This window comes from Pinus tabuliformis, chromosome 8 (assembly GCF_031772625.1).
Source record: "Pinus tabuliformis cultivar Carrire ecotype Pingquan chromosome 8, CPIR1, whole genome shotgun sequence".
NCBI classification, from domain to species: Eukaryota; Viridiplantae; Streptophyta; class Pinopsida; order Pinales; family Pinaceae; genus Pinus; species Pinus tabuliformis.
Genome location: NC_142294.1, coordinates 1,636,949,100 through 1,636,972,273, shown reverse-complemented (window position 1 = coordinate 1,636,972,273; position 23,174 = coordinate 1,636,949,100). Strand labels below are relative to the sequence as shown.

At 36.7% G+C, this 23,174-nt stretch overlaps 1 protein-coding gene across 1 annotated transcript; it reads right to left on the bottom strand.

The window, feature by feature from the left end:
- Positions 1-912: 912 nt before the first annotated feature.
- LOC149242415 (peroxidase 39-like) lies at positions 913-2,418 on the bottom strand. Its single transcript, XM_089370827.1, has 4 exons — positions 2,038-2,418; positions 1,741-1,929; positions 1,468-1,639; positions 913-1,316 (listed from the first exon to the last, which is right to left on the bottom strand). The coding sequence occupies exons 1-4, from the start codon at positions 2,416-2,418 to the stop codon at positions 913-915; spliced, it is 1,146 nt and encodes a 381-aa protein (XP_089226953.1).
- Positions 2,419-23,174: the final 20,756 nt, after the last annotated feature.

The following is a 23,174-nucleotide window of genomic DNA, read 5'->3' as shown; positions in this document are numbered from 1 at the left end:
ATTGAAAATTTTGACATTCAAAAACATGTAAAAATGTATTCTATACATTGTTAATAAAAATATACAAATTTTCTTTAAAAGCATCCTTTTAATTTCCTTAAAAAATTCACTTTACATAGGTATTAAAAAAATCATTTTACATATATTTATACAAAAATAACTATGTAATGATATTCTCACATTATACATGCTCTAATAAATAGTTCTTATACCTGCATTAATAAATAGTCATTTGAAATTTACATTAAACCTGTGACTACCCTCTACCCTATGAAATGACTAAGGAATTTAATAAAATTTATTAAATTTTTTATTATTAATTATTTACAAAATATTCAAAATAACATCTTCTTCACTTTAGAATTTGATAATTTAAAATAAATATCTTAATTAGTTTTTAATTTAATTACAACTATATAAAATAATTAAGTTAGATGTGAAAAGATTAGAATAAAAGTCTAACGGTTGATAATGAATTCAATTTCAGTTTACGGGGTGTTTAAGATAATTATTAATCTAAGCATATTAGATGGTCCACATCAACTGATAACCCACTATTTAGCAGCTTTCGTTTGGAATATGAGATAATATGATGGTCCACATCAACTGATAACCCACTATTTAGTAGCTTTCGTTTGGAATATAAGATTTAGATTTTGTTCTTAGGAAAATTCGAATCATTAGATAAAATATTTAATGAAGTGAACTCTACATGTTTTTGTCAACCATGAATTCCAAACTTTATTAACGATTCAGACTTCAGAAGTTTATGCATTTGTTTTGGCTTAAAATGAGCTGGTTGATCTTTATTGGTAATGCTTGGAACCGAATTATCAATATTCATATATTCTTTTCCCATGGCCGCCACCTTTGTGGACAGCGTATGGAGATAACAGCCAGAGAGAATAAATTCTAGTTGACAGACGCACATTTCTGTCGAATCTCGCCATCATTTCCCGTAATGACATCCAACTCTATCAATTTTTCCATGGCAGTGATAAAGTCTGCAAGGAAATCTTCTTGGCTGCCGATTTCCTTGTTCACAAAGTTATTGGCATCTCCGTTTGTAAGAAGCGCTGCATCAGATATGAAGAGACCTCTGTTCTCTTGCAAATTCACGTAGTAATCGTTATCGAAAACCATCTGGTTGCCTGGATCCATGGCAACCGCGGTGCTTGCGTCTCCAGGCTTGCAGACTGCCTTCAGTTGTTTCGCGTAGTTTCTGTCGAGAGAAGGATCAGAGTCCCCGTCACCGCTGAAATTGTAGAGACGCCGGTTGAATGTACCGCAGTGAGCCACTCCTATGGTATGAGCTCCTGCAATATAATTAATAATTAGCATCTCATCAAATCCAAACCCAATTAACATATTAGTATTTTACAATAACTATCCTCAACGTTTTACAAATATATTAAAGTTTTACAACAACTATCCTCAACTATGCTCTGTAGAATTATTTATACCAACCTGATAGAGTGACTAGATCTTGAACGCTGAATCCCTTGCTTTGAAATAGAGTTTTCTGCTGTGAGAAATTGGCAAATGGAGAAGGAATATTTGCGTTTGCTTCACTTGCCAGCGATACCCGCCCATCTCTGCGCCCTGTTCTCACTTTCCAATAAGGACTACCATGGCCGAGCTGCACAGAAACAAACGATTTCAATTTGAAACACAATTAATTCCTTAAACTATAAACTATAATAGTATAATAGCCCAATTATTTAATGTAATTCATCTCACTATATCCACGGCATCTCGCGTAGAGAGGGCCAGAATGTCTGCACAAGAAACAACTCCGGGGCAAACGTCCTCCAGTGCTTGTTTAGCATCGTCAATGATCTCAAATCCTCTCAGGTTCCCGTTTGCAATTGCTGTCAATTCTGTCTGATTTGTTGGAGTTGCAGCCAATAACACGGATGCATCACAACCCTACATGAGAATTGCAATTATAATGTTAGATACCCAATGGGAATTATAAGTTGAGAATTTAGAAAAAGGCATCCCCTAATTAGTTATATTGAAAAGATGAGTACATACCCTGACAAAGCAGTCATGGAATTGCATCCTCAGCAGAGAAGCTGCTAAAGTCGGATCGTTGTCCATGTATTTCTGAACAACCGACCGAACTATTTCTTCAACGTTTACGTGGGAAGGACAGAGTTGCCTATAATATCCATCACTCAAACCTGATCCCTCATGGTCTCCTTCGTTTCCATGACCTCCCCCATTGTTGTTACCCCTCCAATTACCGTTTCCATGACCTCCCCCATTGTTGTTACCTCTCCAATTACCATTATTGCGCCCAAATCCTCCGCCATGGTCACCACCAAGATTTCTTCCATTACCTCTCACACAGAAGAGACATATCAGCACCACTAACAATATAAACTTCAAATTAGCCGCTTCCGTTCCCTTCATTTCTACCACCACAGACCAGAATTACTTCTAGAAATCAGAGCTACAGATCGAGATGAGATCAGTGAACGGAATGGTATAACGAACGAACGAGGCAGAGCATAAAGTGGTACTTACATCCCTCCTTTTATAGATACAGTACAGTATGCTTGAATTATTATTTGCGATTGGGGTGGCGCCTTTGCATTTCTTGGGAGCAAAGGGATGGGAGATAACTCATGGAGCAACATGTGCGTATTATAAGCTTCAGTATTATAATGTAGCGGGACTTGCACGTTGCTCATAACCGTTATATTTGAGTTTGACTTGGATGATACAAGTAAAGGTATTTGATATTGCATACATCGTTATCCATGTCTCCTAACCATTGTAGTCAACGGAGAGGCGGATGAGGAGAGGAGGTCTATGCGTTGTCGTCCTTTCCATTTGAAGTAAGCGTCTAACTTTGGCTTAAGATGCGATTCTCATGCAATATTTCTTGAACGAACTATGGTATCAATTAGCAAAAGCTAATATGAGAGAGGGCCTTGGATGAAGAGGGTGAGAGACCTAATTTACCTCCTTAGAAACCATAACGATTTCTTCACATGGGAGAATTTAAGGTCAAAGGATGTATGAAACCGTTTTGGTGATGGATTTTTACTAGACACATTTTACATACCGTTTTAAAAAAAATATTGTACTTTTTAGTATGCTACATATTGAAATATTATTTTCAGAAATATAGCATGCAAAAGAAACTGGCAAATACAATTTTAACCAGAATCATTTCATTAATCTCAAATAAGTCTTTCTATATAAAAATGTCACTCTCAAGATAATTTTCTCCATTAAATATCCATAACAACCAAGAGAAAAGAAGACAAGAGCTAGTGCACACTACTTGTGAGAGAAGAAGTGATGTGAATGTGATGATGAATAAATGAAAGTGGCATCCTTTTATTTATATGAGGGCAACCAAGTCACTTTTCATTAATTTACAATAAAATAACCCTTAAAAGTTCGTTTGAAGGATTCGACTAGGTCAAAGGTCAAATATGAACTTAAGATAACTTTGAAACATAAGAAACATATCAAAATCTCCAACATGTATGGAATAAATGTTCTCTAACATGATATCATCTTCCTAGAGTGGAAAATATCCATCAAGAAATAGAAAAAGTGGGCACATGAGCGTTCCTCACTCCAAGTTACATCATCAATGTGTGTGGTTACATCTCCAAGTGACATCTCCTCCTTCATAAGATCGACATCAAAGAGGCTTAGGTCACCATCCTAGGGCATGTAGGGATGATGCAACAACCTATGAGGTAAGTGTTCACATCTAGGTATGGTGTCATGTCCCTCTCAAATCATCTAACTAATCTCCACCATCATTTGGGCTCTGGAATAAGGAAGCATCCATCGAATAGCGTTAGGGCCAGGTTGGGGGTGTCTTGGATCTATTTGGGCACATCAATAATCAAGCCAATGTCTTGACCATTTGGAAAATTGTTTCAACAACTAGAGGTGGAATAAGGGGCTTGCAACCATGTGGAAACTTCTCAAATCCTAATGCTCATTTGTTGAGGGAAAATTTTGGTGTTGCAAGGTGATATGTGCTCTCAAAACTAGGAAAAACATCCTTTGAAGTGTGTTGGAGAGGAGACAAACAATCCCTAAATGGATATATGTTGCATGTGCAAATACCACCTGACAGAAATATCTTAATATCAAATGGGATCAACATCATTAGAGGAAAAAAACCATTAAATTATCATAGTGGACCATATTCAATGTTATTGGTATACAAATACATCACAAAAAGCTTGCTTCCAAATGTATTTCTAACTCAAAATTTATAAACAATTTACATCACTTATGTTGTGGATGATTAGGTGAATAACCCTATTAGGTGATTTCATCGCCCAAGGCAAGAGACATGTCCTATGTAGACCCATGGATCTATAGGGCATGTGATAGGGTGGTCATGCAGTGGGATAGACTTCGAGGAAGATGCCACAGCCATGAGACTAGCTAAAGGAGATCCAACATCTTGAGTAAAATGATGAATAGAGGGAGAAATTGTGGGGGCATGAGTTGCCCCTTTCCTTTCTCTACTTTTTCACCTTTTACTTGAATGATTTTCTTTTCTTTCTTGCAAAGCCTAAGTGACTAGTTTTATTTTCATTTTTCTAATACCCCCTTAAAGATGTTGTAGTTTATCACTCATCGCGGTTGGGAAATTTATAACCTCCTTTATTTAGATGGAGCTTTAAGTTCTTGAGGAACTAGGTGATGTCTAATGAGGGGATAGAGCTCATGCTAGGTGTTTTCCCATGTGCTGATCAAGTCCCAAGCATCTCTTTTCTTTTTCATTTCCTTTTACATTATGGATTTATATGCTTTAATCTTTTTTCCGATGCATCAACATGTTGGTCCAAGTTCTGAGGCTTTGACTAAAAAATGTGGATATAGGGTACTGTTGACGGTGTTGGAATCTGTCAATAGGGGAGGGGGTATCCCTGATGTGAAGTCCCAATTAGACCCCACACCATTTGGAGTAGGAGCCCCAATCGGAATACGATAGGTTGTCGAAGTGGTGGGTTTTAATAATGTGCCTTGGTTGTGATAAACACATAGAATGATGTATACGTGACTTTGGTAGAAACAAGTGTATGAACTTTTTGAAGTGTCAAGTGTAATGCATGAGAGGTTCCATCAAATTGAGGGAAAGAAAGTGAGCTCCTTAGAAGCATGTAAGAGTACTTAGCTTAAAAGAGATGCACGGATAGTAAAAGAGAATCATAAGTTTACCTGCAAAATAGTTCACAAGATAACCATAATCAAAATAACATAACATCACATATTCAACAAGACTCATACTAAAGCAAACAAATTAGTCCATAAGCACTAGCCTAAATGAAATAACACTATCATAAACATAACAATAATAGTCTTACTACATCCATGACGTATGCATGAAGATGCGTCGGCTCTGATATTTTATTAAAAGTGAAAGTTCTAGACATACATTTACAATTGAACAAACACTAGCTCCAATAGTGGAACATGAAGCCAACACTTACTTCTCCAAAGAAAGATAATCCTCCTATTCTAAATAGAATAAGCTAAGGCTCCAAACAAAGCTCCCAAGCTTTCGATTCCAATCCCTTTACATGAGTTATGAGAGTGTATTTATAATATATGAGATGACCATCCATCTCCCTTTGTGACCTTTGCACTCCCCTTATGAATCTTTTTCTTTTGTCCTTTTCTAACTAATGACCTTTCATATAATGGACACTTGGAACTCCACTTACAAATTTATTTGAAATACAATATTACAAATACCCATATGATACAAAAATGGGTAGAGCCTAATAAAACAAGCCTAATAAAACAAGCCTAATAAGAGAAAATAACATATCAAGCTTGAGTTTGAGGAAACTCTAGCTCAACAGCTTCAACTTGTAAATCTTCAGTCACATAGCGATGACAAGCTTTGTATTGTGCGATGGTATCCTCAGAATTTGCGATGGGATTAGGCTGAAAGCAGACTCTAGACTCCATTGCATCTGGGTATACTGTTTTGGAGCCAATTTTTGTTTCCTTCTTCAATAAGAACAACATAGTGTTGATCTTGGCAGGGCCAACAATATACTTCTACATGATATGTCTGTTGATTTCCAAGTCCTCTTCGGTAGAAATTTGCCTAAAATTGTCCAAGTATTCTAATACTTCCTATATAGCCTAATTTCTACCTTTTTCTTCTAAAAGTATCCCAACTAATGGGGTTTTATGAGATCTCACCATAGAATTCACATTGTTGTACAACTGTGCATAAGAGGACAAGATGTCGGCTATGAAAATGTTGAGTTGTTTGTTGGTTTGTATAAGCATCTGAACTTCAACTTTTTCCAACTCAGCTTATTGTCTTGTTTTCTTAACCAACTTAGGAGGTGCACCTATGTATTTCATTCCCCATTCATACACTACAATGATATCTATGTGAACAACCTTGATATTTTTTGCATTCTCCTTGATTTCTGTTACATGTCATGCAAAGGGACAACTACTTTGTGCATAGTGACTAACTCCTCAAAGTTTCTCCCAATGCTAATACTTCACCAAGTATAACTTCCTGAAGCTCTTTTAATTACATTTGTGTGGGAGTTGTCTTCTGAACCTCTGCTTGGAGTTGTTTTATATGTTGTCTTGTAACTTCCAATTTCTTCGCCATTTGTCTATTATCGACCATAAAAAATTGTGTGTTTACCTTAGAATCTCCTGCAAAGGACAAGTTGGTTGCGAAAATAGCTTTGAGATTATTTCTAGTGTCCATTACAATCACCTTCTCCTTGATGAAAGAAGGATTTGTGAGGTCATATGAAAAATGCATCTCTCTTGCTTGAACAATTTTCTTCTCAAGTTCATCGAAAGTTATGCTGCAAATATCCATGACCATGCATTCATCAAGAGGAGAAATTTCCTCTTCATCATCTAGAGCTTTCCCTTCTGTAAGAAGATGTGGAGGCTTAGCGATGATCTATTTTGTACAAGGAATGATATGAACATCCTGATTCTGTTTCTCTAGATCTACCTCCAAGTCTTGAATAACTATCAAGTCTTCAATCTCTTGGGTAAGTTCTTTATCCTGTTGTTGTTTGCTTTCTTCTTCTTGTAATAATTTTTTATCTTCTTCTTCGAATTGCTTCAACATTGTTTCTTCTTCTTCTTTTATCCTTATTTCTTCTTATTGAATCTTACTTTCCTCTTATTCTTTCCTCTCTTGTCCTTCCTTCTATCTATTGTCTTACTCTTTCCTCTTTTGTTTCCTCTTTTTCTCTACTGCCATAATCGCTTTCAAAATAATTGGATCTTCTTTGTATTTGTGGCTTTGCTCCTCTCTTGGATGGTGTGCAACCTTCCTTATATACTTTATACTCACTGGGACGTGCTTCTCATATGGCCTTGATTTCAAATTAACTTCATATTCTAGTGCAATGGACCTGCATGGATGATTGGTGCAGGGGGTCTAGAGGCATTATATTTTTTTTTAATATTTTCCTCCTCTGGTCTAGAGTAGCCCCCGCTTGGCCAATTGAAGTGTATCTTGGCATAGTGATGCTTGAAAACACTTTTGGGATCATATGGGTGGTACTCCATAAGGTCAAACCTAAAGTTCTCCAACTCATTACCTTCAGTTTTTTCAACCTTCAAATTCTTAATTTCATAGGATCCCACCTGCAAAGGAAGAGTGGGCCAAGGTTCTTTCCTTTTCCTTTGCAAGACTATTTATAAGCCTGTGGAAAGATGATACACAATATCCTGCATCACTAATTTATTAGTGGCATACCTCGGTAACATATGTGATGACTTCTAACAATCTAACACCTTGAGGTAAGTGTCATTAGGTGAGGCAAACCAATCGACAAGTTTTTCTACTGCTTCCATAGCCTCAAGGGGCATGCAAGGTGGCTCTTCATTGAAGATCATATAGTACAATACTATGAGGAAGTGACCAACTAACTTCTCCATGACTCCTTTATAACTACACTCTAAAAGCAACTTGCAATAAATATGAACAACAAGAAATTTTGGTTTCCAAGTCCAGAACATGTCAGGGAAAGAATTCTAAGCACATATCCCATACAACATGTATGTATACATATATAATATGGATTTCTTACCCTTGGGAGGATTATTTGCATTAGTCACAAGGATCAAAATACATTGATCCAACAAGTCCGACCAGTTGAATATCTTTCCTTAATTGACAATCTGATGAAAAGTGTAAACCCAACCTTCGGGAAAGGTTTCAATACTCTTCTAACCATAGATCCAACAACATAATACAATCAAGTATTGGAACACTTTCCTAAGAGATTTAGTCTTGTATATGTTGTTGAGTTTATGATGGAACCTAGATGGTTCATTCACCCAAGATTTAATGACATAAAATGAGAATCCATTTATGCTTCCAACTTGGGAAAATGATACATGAGATTATTATTATGGGCTAGATATGAAGCAATCCATTGTCCACTAAAACTACTAAGGGTCATGCTCTTGGTATCTATGTGTGGCATGATCTACTTGATGATATGTTCAAAAGGGAAGATTGGGTACATGTATGCAACTTTGTGAAAGCTTTATCTCTGGGCATTATTGTACACTTGTATTTCCTCTAGATTTGGTTTGAAACTAGTAGCTGTTAATGCATCCTTAAAATTATTCCACGTGATATCTAAATCCTTTTCAACGAACAATTGAGTGTCAGCTAAAATAGGCATGGTGACTATGGTACTATTAACTACTTCACTCATGCTACTCTCTATAGTGTCTTTTCAGGTTGATATCTTTGAAGGCATGATGATGAAAAGTGATAGAAGAGAGATGAGGCTCAAAACTTGCAGTACCTATATCACAATATACACTCATGGCAAAGAAAAACTAGATCAAGTAGATCAGTTCATTCATCAAGATAAAAGTAGAAAATCACTCACTAGAGAGAAGGATCCATAGTTTCTGGGCTCAGGGAGGTAGACTGGGCTCATGAATTGTGCACTGCACAGTCTCAGTAGGTAACGAAGGAGATTGAGGCTTGAGACTGTGCAATGCATAGTCTCAACTGGGAAGACTGATGGAAGAGTGTGCATTGCATAGTCTCAATGGACAAGGCTGTGGCTTGAGGCATGGCATTGTGAAATGTGTAGTTCGGCAAGTCAGTGACTACGTACTGCATAGTATCAGAGGCGAAGGGTGAGGCTTGAGCCTTAAGATTGTGAAATGTGCAGTTGGAAGGGGCAACAATTGCTCATTATTACGCATATTTTCCTGGGAAGAAGAGAGAAAATATTCATATCTGAGTGTCATGGTAGGAAGGAGTGTAGATCAACCTAAAGGTAAGTTAGATAAGTGAATAACATGTGCTAGAAATTATCATGAAAAAACAAAAAAATGCATGCACAAAATGGGCCAACAACGACAACTATTGGCAAGAAAAATGCAAGAAGTTGATGCAATACTTGTTAAAAGTGAACAACAGACTAAAAAAAAACTTGTACAAGCTAATAATAATAAAAATGCCAACTAATATGAAAATAAATAGGCAAAATAACACTCATAAAAGTAAAAGCGGCAAAAGTGACATAAAAAATGACACATGTAAAAATTACCTAGAAAAGCGCTACAAACTAAGTCAAAAGCTCCTTGATCTCATTGGGAAGGATAGAGCTCTAATTTCGAATGTGAAAATGAGCTCTAAGAGCATCTATTATGTAGATCTAGATTAGGTTAGAGTTTATGACGTGCATGCCTAATATCAAGGAAAAGTTACACTTGTCTTAAGATTAAAATAAGAAACTTTATGCACTTGTCAAACATTAATTACGCATTCCCTATTATCTAGGGATGATAACTTATCCTTTTCTGGGAAACTGCAAATTCACATTGGCAGAAGGGATTGTGTAATTCCTAGCAATAAGGGATTGCAAAATTCATTGTCTTAGTGGATTGTGCATTTTTTGACTGTGAGAGAGAGCTAGCGCAATTTTATGCTAAGTGGTTTCTTGTATTAAAGGATTGCGTAGTTTTGATCCTCGAGGCACAATGCAATTTCCAGTGATAGTGGATTGCATAGTTCCAATAGGGAAGGCCGAAAATAGGTGCAAGATTAGGGTAGGATATGGCTTGTGTTAAAAAATGCTTAGTTATCATCGATAAGACTTAGTCATGATCAAGATAACCTAATCAAGTCATCACAAGCACTACATGAAAAGGCAAGCCTTCACAATTAAAAGGAATACTTGATGACGGTGAAAGATAGGTTCCTATGAATAGAAGGTAAGCTCCAAAATTAAGGCAAAGGAAAAAATTTGAAGGGGGGTTGTAAGAGCTATAAAACTTGGTGACACATTGGTAGACTCCAACTCTCTCTATGGCTCTAAATCTATAAAGCAATTCTTTCTCTATAGGAAGTATTGTTCATTTCAATTATTACCATAACTTCTTTAATTTTCTTGAGTTAAAGATATAGTCCCTTTGTTCTCTTCTTCGGCGACACACTAACAAAAGCAAGTCAAACTTAGTTGATTCGATTGGGATAAGGAGCATATAGTTATGCAAGTGGGAAAGGATTATTAAAGTCTTTATTTTCATCTCTGGTGTTTCTCCACTGCAAACAGGCCTAGACACTACCTCGATAGAGTCACTTTAGGAACACAAACATTGCTTTGCTAGTAGCGAGCCTAGATAATACCTTGATGAAGTTGCTTGCTTCACCTCTCTGCGTTAGAATACTTTCTATTATTTAATCCTTAAATAATTTCTTCTTTTATGGAATTGTGCATTGGCACTTATTTATTCCATGGGGCAGAAGAGGGATCCCGACTTATTAAGAACATAAGAGTTTTTTGATGAGCCTCGTTATTGCAACAAGAATGTTGTGACTCCCAAGGCTACCAGCTTTAATTATAAACCTGGCATTCATACAAGCTTAAGATGTATCAGAACTATATGTGCAGCATACGATGTGTCCTTCCTTTAATGTCATGATGTAATGGAGTGAATGCAATAAAATCAGATCCTAAACTAATTGCAAAAAATGGAAACCTTAACCTATTGCAAGAAAGAAAATACAAGGAAAGAAACCTATTCTAATTACATAAAGTAAATCTCAAGAAGTAAATTTCAATCATTACATTTCAAAGAGATTAGGCTCATTAACATAGTTCATTGGATGTGGCAATCATCCTTGTATTATCCATTTCATAAATCTCTCCATTAGCCCAAATCGCTAAAATATTTTGCATGGGTAAAGAGGCAAGTCCTAAGTGGTCTTTAGTCTTCCCTAATCATTGCGTTAGAGGATAGGGGTATTTATTCAACCCTAAGGGACAATAACCAATCTTCTTGAGCAAAATTTGGCAAGTATATACATGTTGGAAGTCTGCTATAGGAGATCTTGTAGTTACTATAGGTAACTGCAGATTTACTACAGAAAACTATAATTCACTGAATGACCAAGCAAATAAAATCCAAACTGGATGGGAATTTTTTTATTTATTTACTAGGGTGTATTAGGTGTCCATTCCAAGTGGAATCACTCAAAAATACCTCTGTTAACCCATGCTAAAAATAACCTAAAATTACTAGTCTAAAATCTAGAAATTCGAGAACTAGTGAGCTTGTAAATATATCAAATGCCTAACCTAATCAAGTGCAAATGAAATAGGGTAAATTGTTTTATTAACTAGAATTTTTTTGTGATATAATTCAAGTGGAATCAACTCGATTGAAGCTTGTTAGCATGCTCTAAAAAATAGCAGAAATTTATTGTTATTTTCCACAAGGGACTTTCAGAAATCTAGATTTGGGAATAAGCAAACTAATCCAAGTAGTTAAATGATTACTATGACCTTCAAAAGCTATTCCAATGATGAAATGATGCTTGGGATACTACAAAATAACTTATTTGAACCATTTAACCTAATCCTACAACAAGAAATAATTAATACTAAATGCAGAAATAGAAAAAAGACAAGAACATGAGATGCATGTGAATAAGAAGTAAAAGGAAGAAGAGTAAATGATACAAGAGGTCTCTAAGGCTCCTAGGATGGCCAAGCCCAAGGACAATTAGATTTATATGAAGGAAACCAAGATCTATACGCTGAACATGACACCAATCTTCATTAATTCTATCAATACAATTACATCCCTGAAAGAAATGACAGTGGAGCTACAAAAATACGAGTTCTCTCCACAAGAAGACTAAGAAAAATCAACTTCTATAGGAAAATTAGACTTGGTACTTATACAAAATGATTAGGAAGCATTCCCCATGAAAGGAGGAAGCTTTACCCACCAAAATCCCTTAATTAGTGGATTTGGTTCCCAATACTAGGAATCTGCATTAAATGAGAGGGAACACATTCCTAGGTTTTCTCAATCATTGGAGCTCCAAAATCTATGTAATTATTTCAGAATATCTTCTTGATTTATTATTTAATATTGATCCTCCTATAATAGGGAGAAAGTCCCTAAATTATCTCCTCCAAATCTTCATAATTTGCCCAATATGCTCACAATATTCCACAAGAACAAATAATATTAGGCACAAATATTAAATTATCCATAAACCTTCCTAATGAAAATAATAAAGTTAAAAATACATTATCTAATGCAAAAACAGAGGTTTAATGTGTTGAAAGATGGTTAGATGGGCCTTAATTTATGTCTAATTTAGAGGTCCATCATACCCCCCTGTTGAAAGTGTTGCTCATCCTTTGAGCAACTTAGTGACCTCATTGTGCCTCATTCATGGCCCTCATGCCCTCTCTCGTACATTCCTCAATCCTTTCTCTTAAGAATCTTGGCTGTAAGTTCTGCAAGGACAAGCACACAAATGCAGTTGTTCTTTTCATGATTGTTTAACAGTCTTTCAAGCAAAAAACCATAACTTTCCTCTTTGCAAATGAACTTTGTTGGCTTGTAGATCCATTTCATTCATATCCTCTCCCTTGAAACCTTCATTCCATTTTCACTCATTTTTCCAAAATTGTCTGTGCATAGAAAAATAACAATGTTTCTTGAGACCATTAGCATGTTTTTTTCCCCTTATTCAAGATGGGTTCTTGAATATTTTTCAGTTTGAAAAGGTCTTCCACATCCTTTTCCAACCTCCTGCTACCTTTTTCCACCATTTGGACACCTCTGAAACCTTCAAAACGCATCTAGATGATAACTAGGATATAGTGTAGTAATTCATGTAGTAACTGCAAGAAACCTTATAGTAATTCTTGTAGTAACTACATGAAATCCTGTAGCATCCTGTTTAAACTTGTTTTGAGCAGAAATGATAGTTTGAGCCTAACATAGGCCCTCAAATTGACTTCCATTCCTTTCTCCCCTTTCTATAACATCTTTTAGGCCTTGGACAAAACCTAGAAAGAGATTAGAGACCTCTTGGAAAACCTCTTTTCATCACTGCAATTTGAGTTCTATTTTGATGGTGAATGCCTTCTTGCCTTTTGTTGCCTTCTTCTTCTCTTTTATGGCCTAGATGATTGCCTAATGGCCTTGGATTTCTCTATTTTTATTAAGTCTCTCTTAGGCACTGCCATTTTGGGTTTTAGCATAATTTGTTCCTTTCTTCCTTCTTGTAGCAGCATTCTACCTTCCTTTGTTTTCTTCTACAAAGGTCTTCATAGCTTGGTGATTCTAAACCTCTGTCTTCCAGTTACCATGAGAAAGTTATCTTAGTCAAATTTTGCCTTCTTGGAATGTTGGGTTGGGACATGGGTGATGTTCACCTTCCCCACACTTTTCACAACTATCATACCCCTTACTAGCACTTCATTTCACCTTCCCTACCTTCCTATATCCTTTAGCTAGTTTCCTGTAGAAAACTAGGACATCCTGTAGTAACTACAGGAAACCCTGTAGCTTCTTGTTTAAACCAATATCTCCCAAATGGTATACTGGATTGACCTGAAATTTTCTGAGAATGTTGCCATCATCCTTATCCACCTCCCCATAATTTTTTTTCTAATGGATGCATGAATCTCAACAAAAATTACAAATGGATGTAGGTGATGGAGGTAGTTTTCCTGAAAAATGAGCACTGGGATTTTATGAAATTGCTTGGGCATGCTACCATCATCCAGATGCATCTCCCCATGTAACAAATTTTCAATGGATGCATGAATATTGCGAAAATTCAAAAATAGTTGTAGGTGATGGAGGTCAATTTCTCGAAAAATGTGCACCATAATTTGATGAAATTGTTTGGGCATGTTACTCTCATCCATATGCATCTCCCTCTGAAACAACTTGGCAAACAGATACATGGTTTTCAATATATGACAAAAATAATTTTCTTCTCTATTTATTTTTGTTTCCTGTAGTAACTACAGGATCTTCCTGTAGTATTTTAGGAAAACAAGGAAAATGAGTGGTAAAAGCTTGGGAATGATGAGTGGATGGTGGAAATAGATGAGGGTGATGGATTGGCATGGCCTTGGTCCTATTGGAGCATTTGAGCAAAGGAGGAGAAAGTCAAAATTTGACTTCTTTTGACTAGGCTTGTGATCAACTTTTCTTTTGGTGGCTAACTTGTTTTTGTTGCTTGTAGAGGTTGGAGAGCACTTGCATTCATGAGAGAGAGATACATGGAGCAAATATTTGTTTTTTTCTTCTAGGCCTACTAGCTGCCTCAATTAGGTTTTCAACCAATAGGTCTGCCTAAGCGCCTCAAAGGAGGTTTTCATCTAGGATCATTTCTTTTTCTCATTTTTTCCAACCCATTGACCTCCTCATGGAGATTTCTAGTCAATGAGCCAATCTTAGGTGTCTCAAAGGAGGTTTTCACCTGATATTTTATTTGTTCTCTTATTTCTCTTATTTTTATTTCTTTTCCTATCCTACTCTACTTGAAAAAAAAAATCATTTTCAAGTGTAGGAATAATTCCAATGAAGCCAAGTGCACATCGAGATGACAGATAAACTGATGTGTAGGCTTGAAATATATGCTTTGACAGGTACCTGAATATGAGAGACCAACTTCTTTGATTAAGATGAGATCAGGAATTGTTGAAGAAGAGTAGGTTTCTACAACTTGACACATTGATGGAACCATATTTCAATATAGTTGTGATGTTCTTGGTCCACTTGCTGATTTGGATCAACTTGGATGTCTTGTTCTTCAATGAAATTCAGATCTTCTTCTTTTTATTGATTATTCTCTTGAACGCATGGGATGGTAAACATGAGGAAACTTTCTCAATATATGATTTTGATGTCTTCTCTTCATCAAGTGTAGCACATAATTCTTTGGTCCTTTTATTTGAATCTTCTTTTTCTGTATGTTGTCCTTCAATGGCATCAAGTGAATCTCCATTTTGCAATACTCTTCCTGAGATAAGATGAATACCATTGATATCAAGAGGAGATATTTGGAAGTGTTGTACCTCAACATTATAAGTGGGTTGAGCTACTTCCTTGTGTGGGTTTGGAAATGGTGGTACATGTAGTTGAGTGGGAGTGGTTGTGGTGGAGGTGGATGGTAGGGATAACATGGAGTTGAGTATGGAGGATATTCAGGAAAATCTCAAGAATATTGTGGATGGCTCCCCATAAGTTCCTTGCCAACCTTGTTTTCAATATTGGTTTTGGGGTTGAGATGTGTTGGCCAAGGTTTCCCAACAATATGGCCAAGGTTTCCAAGGAAAGGGCGTGTCCCAATTACTTTGATATGGATGTGCATAATCTTGCAATTATGAATTAGGCTCTTGCCTCATATCAAGTTGAATAGGCTACCATGGTCCTCTTGGAGCTACATAACATCGCTGCATTGGAAATTGACTTGCTCCATTGTCCTCTTGGTAAAATTCCTTCAACCTTGGTAATGAGGGGAAATATTTAATATGTGATTCTCCATGGACAACACAAATTCAACATCTTTTTCCTCATCTTACATTATTAACATTTCTACTTGTTTGGTTAGATTGCTAAGAATTTTTTTTAAAGCCGTCAAACAAATTTCCAAGTTTAGCTTGACTTACCGATCTTGATGCCGATTTACTTACTCTTGTCATTCTTCTTGATATGTGTTTGCACGTTTCACAAATTTCTTCAAATGATAAATGGTATACATCTCCTCTACTCATGAGATCAAGGAGATCAATCCACTCATCCCTAATCATTCTAAGTAAGAGGGTTTTTAGTGTGGCAGATCTCAAATGATGTAGTTTTTCCCTCTTAACGTTATACATGAACCTCTCTATTAGATCCTCAAGGCTCTCATATTATTTTTATTCATTCTAAAGGTTTCTTATTTAAGATCATGATCTTTATATTTTTATAGAAATATCTTTTTTCTTATTGAATTAGTCCCTAAACTCATGAACCATTTAAGATATCTATCCTTCAATGTTGTTGGAAACAATATCAGTTTTTGAGTGTTTAATAAGTAACCATAATATCTACAAAGGATTTGAATTCAAAGAGAAAGGTTTCCAGATCATCTAACCTTAGACCATGAAAGTTTGGAAGAAAATATGGAGGGATGTTCTTCATATGCACACTGACATCAATATCTTGAATTGGAAATCCAAGAGGATCTTCCTCCTTGTCACCATCTCCATCCATTTCTGCTACCTTCTCTGTCACCTCATCTTATTCTACCTGCAAAAATTAATGGTGATGTGGCTCTTACTGCACCACGTGATCAAATGGGGGGGTTTCCGTTGGAGAAGTTTTTTTTTTTTTTTTTTTGAATAAGAATGCTAATGCAATGCAATTTTCTATTTTTGAAATGAAATATGCCTAATGCAAATATTTTTTTGTTTTTGCAAAAAGTAAAAGAAATGAATCAACTAGGGAAGAAAAAAATGCATACTTTGACACCTCCCCAGCAACGACGCCAAAAAGTGATTAGTCTCGGTATTGCAACAAGAATGATGCAACTCCCAAGGCTACCAAATTTTATTATCAACTCAGGGTTCATACAAACTTAATAGGTATCAACACTATATGTGAAACATACAATGTGTCCTTCCTGATGAGCCCCATAAATGGGTAATTATATGGGCTCATTTTTCCTCCTAACTTAGCTTAATCCACCATTCTCATTATTTTATTGCATGTTTTTGATTATATTTATGCTAATAGAGTGAGTTGGGTTGGTCATTATGCCATGGAGTCTAATGTGTGCTTAATGCAGATTTTTGGTCAATTTTGGAGACAAAGTCAAAGATTTAATGGACATTTGGCAGAAAATATTCGAAGAAGACAAGGGAGAGGATTTATAGGAGGGTATCCCCCTCATTTATGACTCCCCACTTCAAATTATCCATGATGCAGCTCAGAGCACAAGTAGCCACATCAATGCACCAGAGAGGCAGCCAAGCAAGTGGAGGATAACTTCTGTTTATCTCAAGTTTTGGGAGCCAAGCCTCCCTAATTTTAATGAAGTTGTTGGGATCTTTAGTTGTATAAGTAGAGAGGCCTAGGGACTCATTAGGTTGTTGGATGTTAGTCAAATTTTCACACTTTTGTTGCAGCTTTGCTCTACTCCACTTCGAGCTTACTTTTGTAGACAATTTCATGTAATCTTACTGTTATTTTGATAATGAAGATGAGATTGTTTCTGAGCTAGCACTGAGTTACCTCAGAGGGCTGAAGCTCTTAGGTTAGGGCCTAATCCAAGCATCCAAGCTCCTCTTGTTTTGTATTTATATGTTTTGTTTCAGTTTATGAATGAGTTTCTATTACATAGATTTCTTTCTTAGTTAAGAATAGGTTTCTTTTGGTAATTTAAAAGGTTGTTTCCATTTCAGTTTGCTGTATCAAGTTGAATAGTGATAGGAAAAAGATACAAAAAGGCCATCAACAGAGCCTTGGCCTCCTTTCCTCCCTTTGGGACCATGAAATGAGGCCAAGACCCTCTTGCTACCACAAAAAACACATATTTTCCTTTGCCATAAGATTTCTAGTGTTGCAGCTTGTTAGAAGGTTCATGCTTCACTGTAGATCTATTTCGCCATGCTCATTCTGTCTTTGCAATACATTCCCTTCCTTGTTTTCTTTCCATATAGCATTTTTCAACATTTACTTTCCTAGATCAGAATTTAGACTAGCTTGATGAACAGTTATGTTTGTTAGTGTAGCTAGTTTCTTTGCTTGCTTAGTCTCAATGTTTGATTTTCAGTTCTCTTGCAGTACATCTCTGTGTTTGGTCAATTTAGTGTGTTCTAAATTGCTATTTAAAATGTCAACCCGAGATTCGTAAACTGACGAAGTGAAGTGTACTATATGTACTAGATAACCATTTCCTTAGACTTTTGTCGTTTTTGAGTTTTTTAATCTGTTTTTAGATTTATCTTTCCTAATGTGTGATGGTGGAAATGAAAGTTAAGTATGGATGGTGATGGTGATTTCTACAACGATTTTCCAAAACTTAAAAGTGCTCAAAAAGAAATCTTTAAAACAACTGTAATGAAATCAATTCTTAAGAAGAAGTAAATGTATCAAACAGTGAACTAATGACAATGGCCCAGTATCCTTGCTGCTGAATGAAAAGAAAGTAAAAACTGAACTTAAAGCAACCAAAAGCAAAGCAACTAATTCACACTACTTCAACTCTTCAAATCCTTTACCCTTCAGCTCAATCTACCTTGTGGGAAGCAATCATGAACAAGTCAAGCAATATGATATCTAAATGGCAAGAAATTAAATTGCAGAAAGGAAACTAATCACACTACTTCAACTCTTCTGATCCTTTACCCTTCAGCTCAATCTACCTTGTGGGAAGCAATCATGAATAAGTTTAAGCAATATGATATCTAAATGGCAAGAAATTAAATTGTAGAAAGGAAACTAATCACACTACTTCAACTCTTCTGATCCTTTACCCTTCAGCTCAATCTACCTTGTGGGAAGCAATCACAAATAAGTTTAAGCAATATGATAAATAAATCACACTACAATAAGTAATATTCTGATTTCTTTCCAATAGAGTCACTTGACTATAGAAAGAAACCATAAACTGATGAGTAGTATGATGTCTAAGTAACAGAAAAATAAATAAGCAAATCACAACTTGAAAAAGGACAGTGCTGGAATTAAACTTCAGAAAATGAAAGTTAGCAGGAAGGACAAGATGATCTCATATGTCAATAGTTATCAAAAAGATGAAAATTTGCCCGGGCTGCCTAAGAAAACCTGCAGAAAAATGTTGATCAGCTGACAGCTATAAGAAAAAGGAAGTGAACATATAAACAACAGTGAATTTAAAAACATCAAGACAGCACGTTATATACAAGCTAATGATTATGAAAACAGAAACATAATGAAATCAAATGACAACTATACAGGGCTTTAGTGCGCAGGGGCCCTCTGCCACCTCAGCCAGTCAACGAACAGTTACAAGAACGAGCTCAGCAAAGTAGTCTTCTCATGTATTAAAGCAGCAGCAACATATATAAAACAAAGTACAGTGGGGTGCTAATAGAAACAGTTCCAAAAATTACATCACAAAAGCTTCTACACAGCGTTCATCAACGCGTTATTTATAATGAAAAATTGCTGAAACTAACTAATTGAATCCTATGCTACTAACTGCGTTGCCAAAGACACGTAGATCTCCTTAGCCGAGATCTAGCGTAACTGTCATCATGTCTATTAAATCTTCGGAGCGGTAGCTGTTGGATTCAGGTTACGGGGATGATCTCCAGGTCTGACGGTGTCTTCGTGGGCTGAGGACTGTGCCACGTAAATGTTCACGTGCTCAAAATAGAGACGTGCCATTGCTAAATTCCTTGGTTGGCTTTGCCTTTGACCCTTGTTGACCGTGACCTTCCATGGATGATTTGGCTAATTTGAAGGGACATGTTCCATGTACTCGTCACCTGTAGCTTGCCCATGTGGCTCGTTTCTTCATAGGACACCTGTAGCATAGCTTTTAACAAAATAGCTGTGGAATCCTGTGCTGGCTGCGGAAACCTGTGCTGGCTGCGGAAACTGACAAGTTTCTGCAGCTGCCTGAACAAAAATCTAAACCAAACAACAGTCATAAGCATAGTCATAAAACCATGTAAAAAGCTCTTTTTAGACTATAATGCAATGATTTAACAGCTTGGTGGATGAAGTAAGTGGAAAAAGAAGGCTGAGAGGGTGTATAGGAAGGTGCAGGTTTGAGGCTCAACATACCCCCACTGTGAAGGTGTTGCATGTCCTCATGCAACCAAAATTTAGTTATTTCCCTCTAATCCACATGTTCTGAGGCTTCTGCAAGGACATCTAGCCCTCTTTTCTTCTTCTTTGATGCTAACATCATCCTTGGTTTCCTGACTAGATATTTGAACTTGAGGTTAATAAATGCTCTGCTTAACTTTTTGCACTTTTTCTTCAGCTTCCTATTTTTCTTTTGCCACAGTCCTAAATGGAGCATAGTGTTATCATGAACAATCTTGTCTACCTTACTCTGCTCTTTGAGTGCTTCATTTTCCTGTTTGATATGCCTATTTAGGACTTCTAATTCAAATACGTCCTGTTTCAAAGACTGAACTTGTGCATCAGGTGGCAGAGTGGTACTCGGTCCTGCAACTGATTGTTCTAAGGACTCCAGGTAGTTATATACCTCTTGCTGATTAGGATCTACCTCAGGTGTCTTTCTCGGACTAGGCTCAAAATCTGGTGGAGGAGGAAGACTGCTCTCTCTTTCTAGCCGAAAAGGGCTTTCCTCACGTGGAGGACTTGATTCAATGCTTGGCTGAGCTGGAGATTTCTCAAGTGTCTCTTCACCTAAATCAATAAAGTGAGACTGTTTTTCTTGGGTTTTATTCCCTCTTCCTTTTAGCCTAGTGCTCCTCCTTAAGTATGGACTAGTACTCTTCTCTTGTGCACTCTGTTTTCCTTTTTGCTTTTTCTTGGCTATAGCAGCAGCCTGAAGGTGTACTAATCTTTTTGACAGAGGTTGATAATCCTCTTCTATGGATTGCTCAGGGGATGGATAGACTTCTTGAATGGTTCTCTTGCCTTTTTCTTTCTTATGTTTCTTATTTTTAGCTCTATCTTCTTCTTATTTTTGGACAGTTTCTTGAATTTCTATTGTAGGGGAGTCTTGGACTGTAATGTTTTTTTCTTTCCTCCTACTTTTCCTTGGAATCTTTGGTGGACTGCTTCCAGAGGCCTCTGACGGCTCTTGGAAGTAGTTCTTTGTCAAGAATTGCTCCCAAGTATCCTTAGTTTTCTTTAACTGGTCCTCAATAAGAAATTTTATGAATCCATGATGGTAGAGATGAGGCTCAATGTTGCATACGTGTTTTTGAACTGTAAAACTCATCTTTTTCAAACTTAATAGCAAAAAATGAGGCAAATTAAGAGTGTGACCTTCTATGAAATTCATCACTAGTCTGGCATGATACATATACATAGAACCAAAACGACCTTCACACGTGATAAATTTCTGGATGACTAACAGTAGACTAGACCATTCCTCTTTTAGTGCATGAACATGGATGCCTTTTGTGAATACGGTGGTATCCATACCTTGGTTTTGTAGCATGATTCTCCATATTTGATCGTCCACACTTCTATTTTTAAACCACCTTTCACCTTCTTGAGGTAGGCTCGTGGCAGCTGCTATTGTGGCTTCAGTCACTGTAAACTTTAAGTCCCCAATCTCCACTGTTTGTCCATCAAAAGACTGAGCAAAAGCTTTGGTCACCTCCTTGTTATGGCCTTTAAACTTTTGGATAAATCGTAGCCACCTGGCTTTCTTCAGCAATTCCTTAGTTTGAGGATAACCCTCCAAGTATTTCGGTCCTTCCGGCTCAACTCTCAGTAATTTTCCCATCCTCTGTTTTAAATTCTAACTGAAAGTTCTTCTGCGTGTGAGGGTTCAGGAAAAATGGCTCCGTTATAGGGTTTAGGATGACTGTAGTGACTGCAGTCTGGGTTTAGGATGACTGTAGTGACTGCAGTCGGAAATGGAGAACAGGGAATGGAAGTACCCAATTTATTGGAGGAACAAAGGGTGGGTGGCAGTAAACAAGTTCAAAACACAATGCGAATGCATGCAAGGAGTATGGTATTAGCGGAGTGGTAAACGAGTGAAATAACGGTGGGATTCTTTCGAATCAGATCACTGTGTATGAAATTTTTTTTACATGTCTCAACAGATGGCTGCGGAAATTACAGCTAAGAAGAGTCGTAACACAATAGGTCACGTCTCAAGAGTACGGGTAATAAATGGAAGTGCAGTCAATCTTGAGTTTAAACTCGAAATGATCATGAGACCGTTAGAGAAATGAATGTGAGGTGTGTGGAGTGATATCGTGGAATAGGAGTGGTAGTGGGGCTATTGTATCAGATCATTGCACATAGTAGAACTTGTTATGGTTTAATAACTATGCGTAATTATGACTTGAATTGTTATTTGATAAAGATTTTTGATCATACCTTTGTCATTTCTTGCTCAAGGCTTCTAACCAATTGCTCTTCTTTGTTGTCTTGGAGATGCCCCATGTCTTTAGCTCAATTACATCTGCATTTCATGATTATGGCACTAACAGTTGACTGTAAATTTTGAAAACAGAGTGATGCTGGCTGCGGAAATCATTTTTGGCTACGGAAACAGCTTCTGGTTGCGGAAACGGTCTCCAGCTACGGAAACTGAGACAGCACCACCTTAACTACACAAAGATAGTTAGAGAAGAACTAACTGAATGAAAATAGTCCTGAAAGGGACTTTTATTGATGGAGTGAAATGGAATGAGTGGAATGAAATGAAAATGAGGTGGAGTAAAGTGAAATGGAAATGAGAATGAGATGGAGGTGAAGTGAAATGGCAAATGAAATGGAGTGAAGATGGAAAGAGAAGGAGAGAAGATTTTTTTTTTGGAAAATATAGAGTGTCAGGTGTCCCTGATTTTCACTCTACATTTTCTGTATAAGACTGCCAATCTATGATTGGTTTTCAGGCTTATACGATTTTTTTTTTTTTTCACTGAAAGAAACAAAGGCTAGGCTGATGGGGGAGAAGGATTCTTCTCCACCAGCCTTATTGCAGAATTCTCTTGAAACATTTTGACAAATTCTTCTTTCGAAAGTGGCTTATGATAAATTTTCAATCGGTGGCCATTCACAATGAGAGGAGTTTGAAACTCATCAATGGTCTTGATTCTTACCACTCCATTGTTAAAGACTTTGTCAATCTCATATGGCCCAAGCCAATGAGTCTGAAATTTTCCTTTGAAGTCTTTAAACTTGGA

Excerpts from the sequence above, each read along its gene's own strand:
- LOC149242415 (XM_089370827.1), bottom strand. The coding sequence starts at position 2,418 with ATGAAGGGAACGGAAGCGGCTAATTTGAAGTTTATATTGTTAGTGGTG. Across the intron at positions 1,640-1,740 it reads CGCGAGATGCCGTGGATATA|CTCGGCCATGGTAGTCCTTA; the intron begins GTGAGATGAATT and ends GTTTCTGTGCAG. Across the intron at positions 1,317-1,467 it reads AGATCTAGTCACTCTATCAG|GAGCTCATACCATAGGAGTG; the intron begins GTTGGTATAAAT and ends ATTATATTGCAG.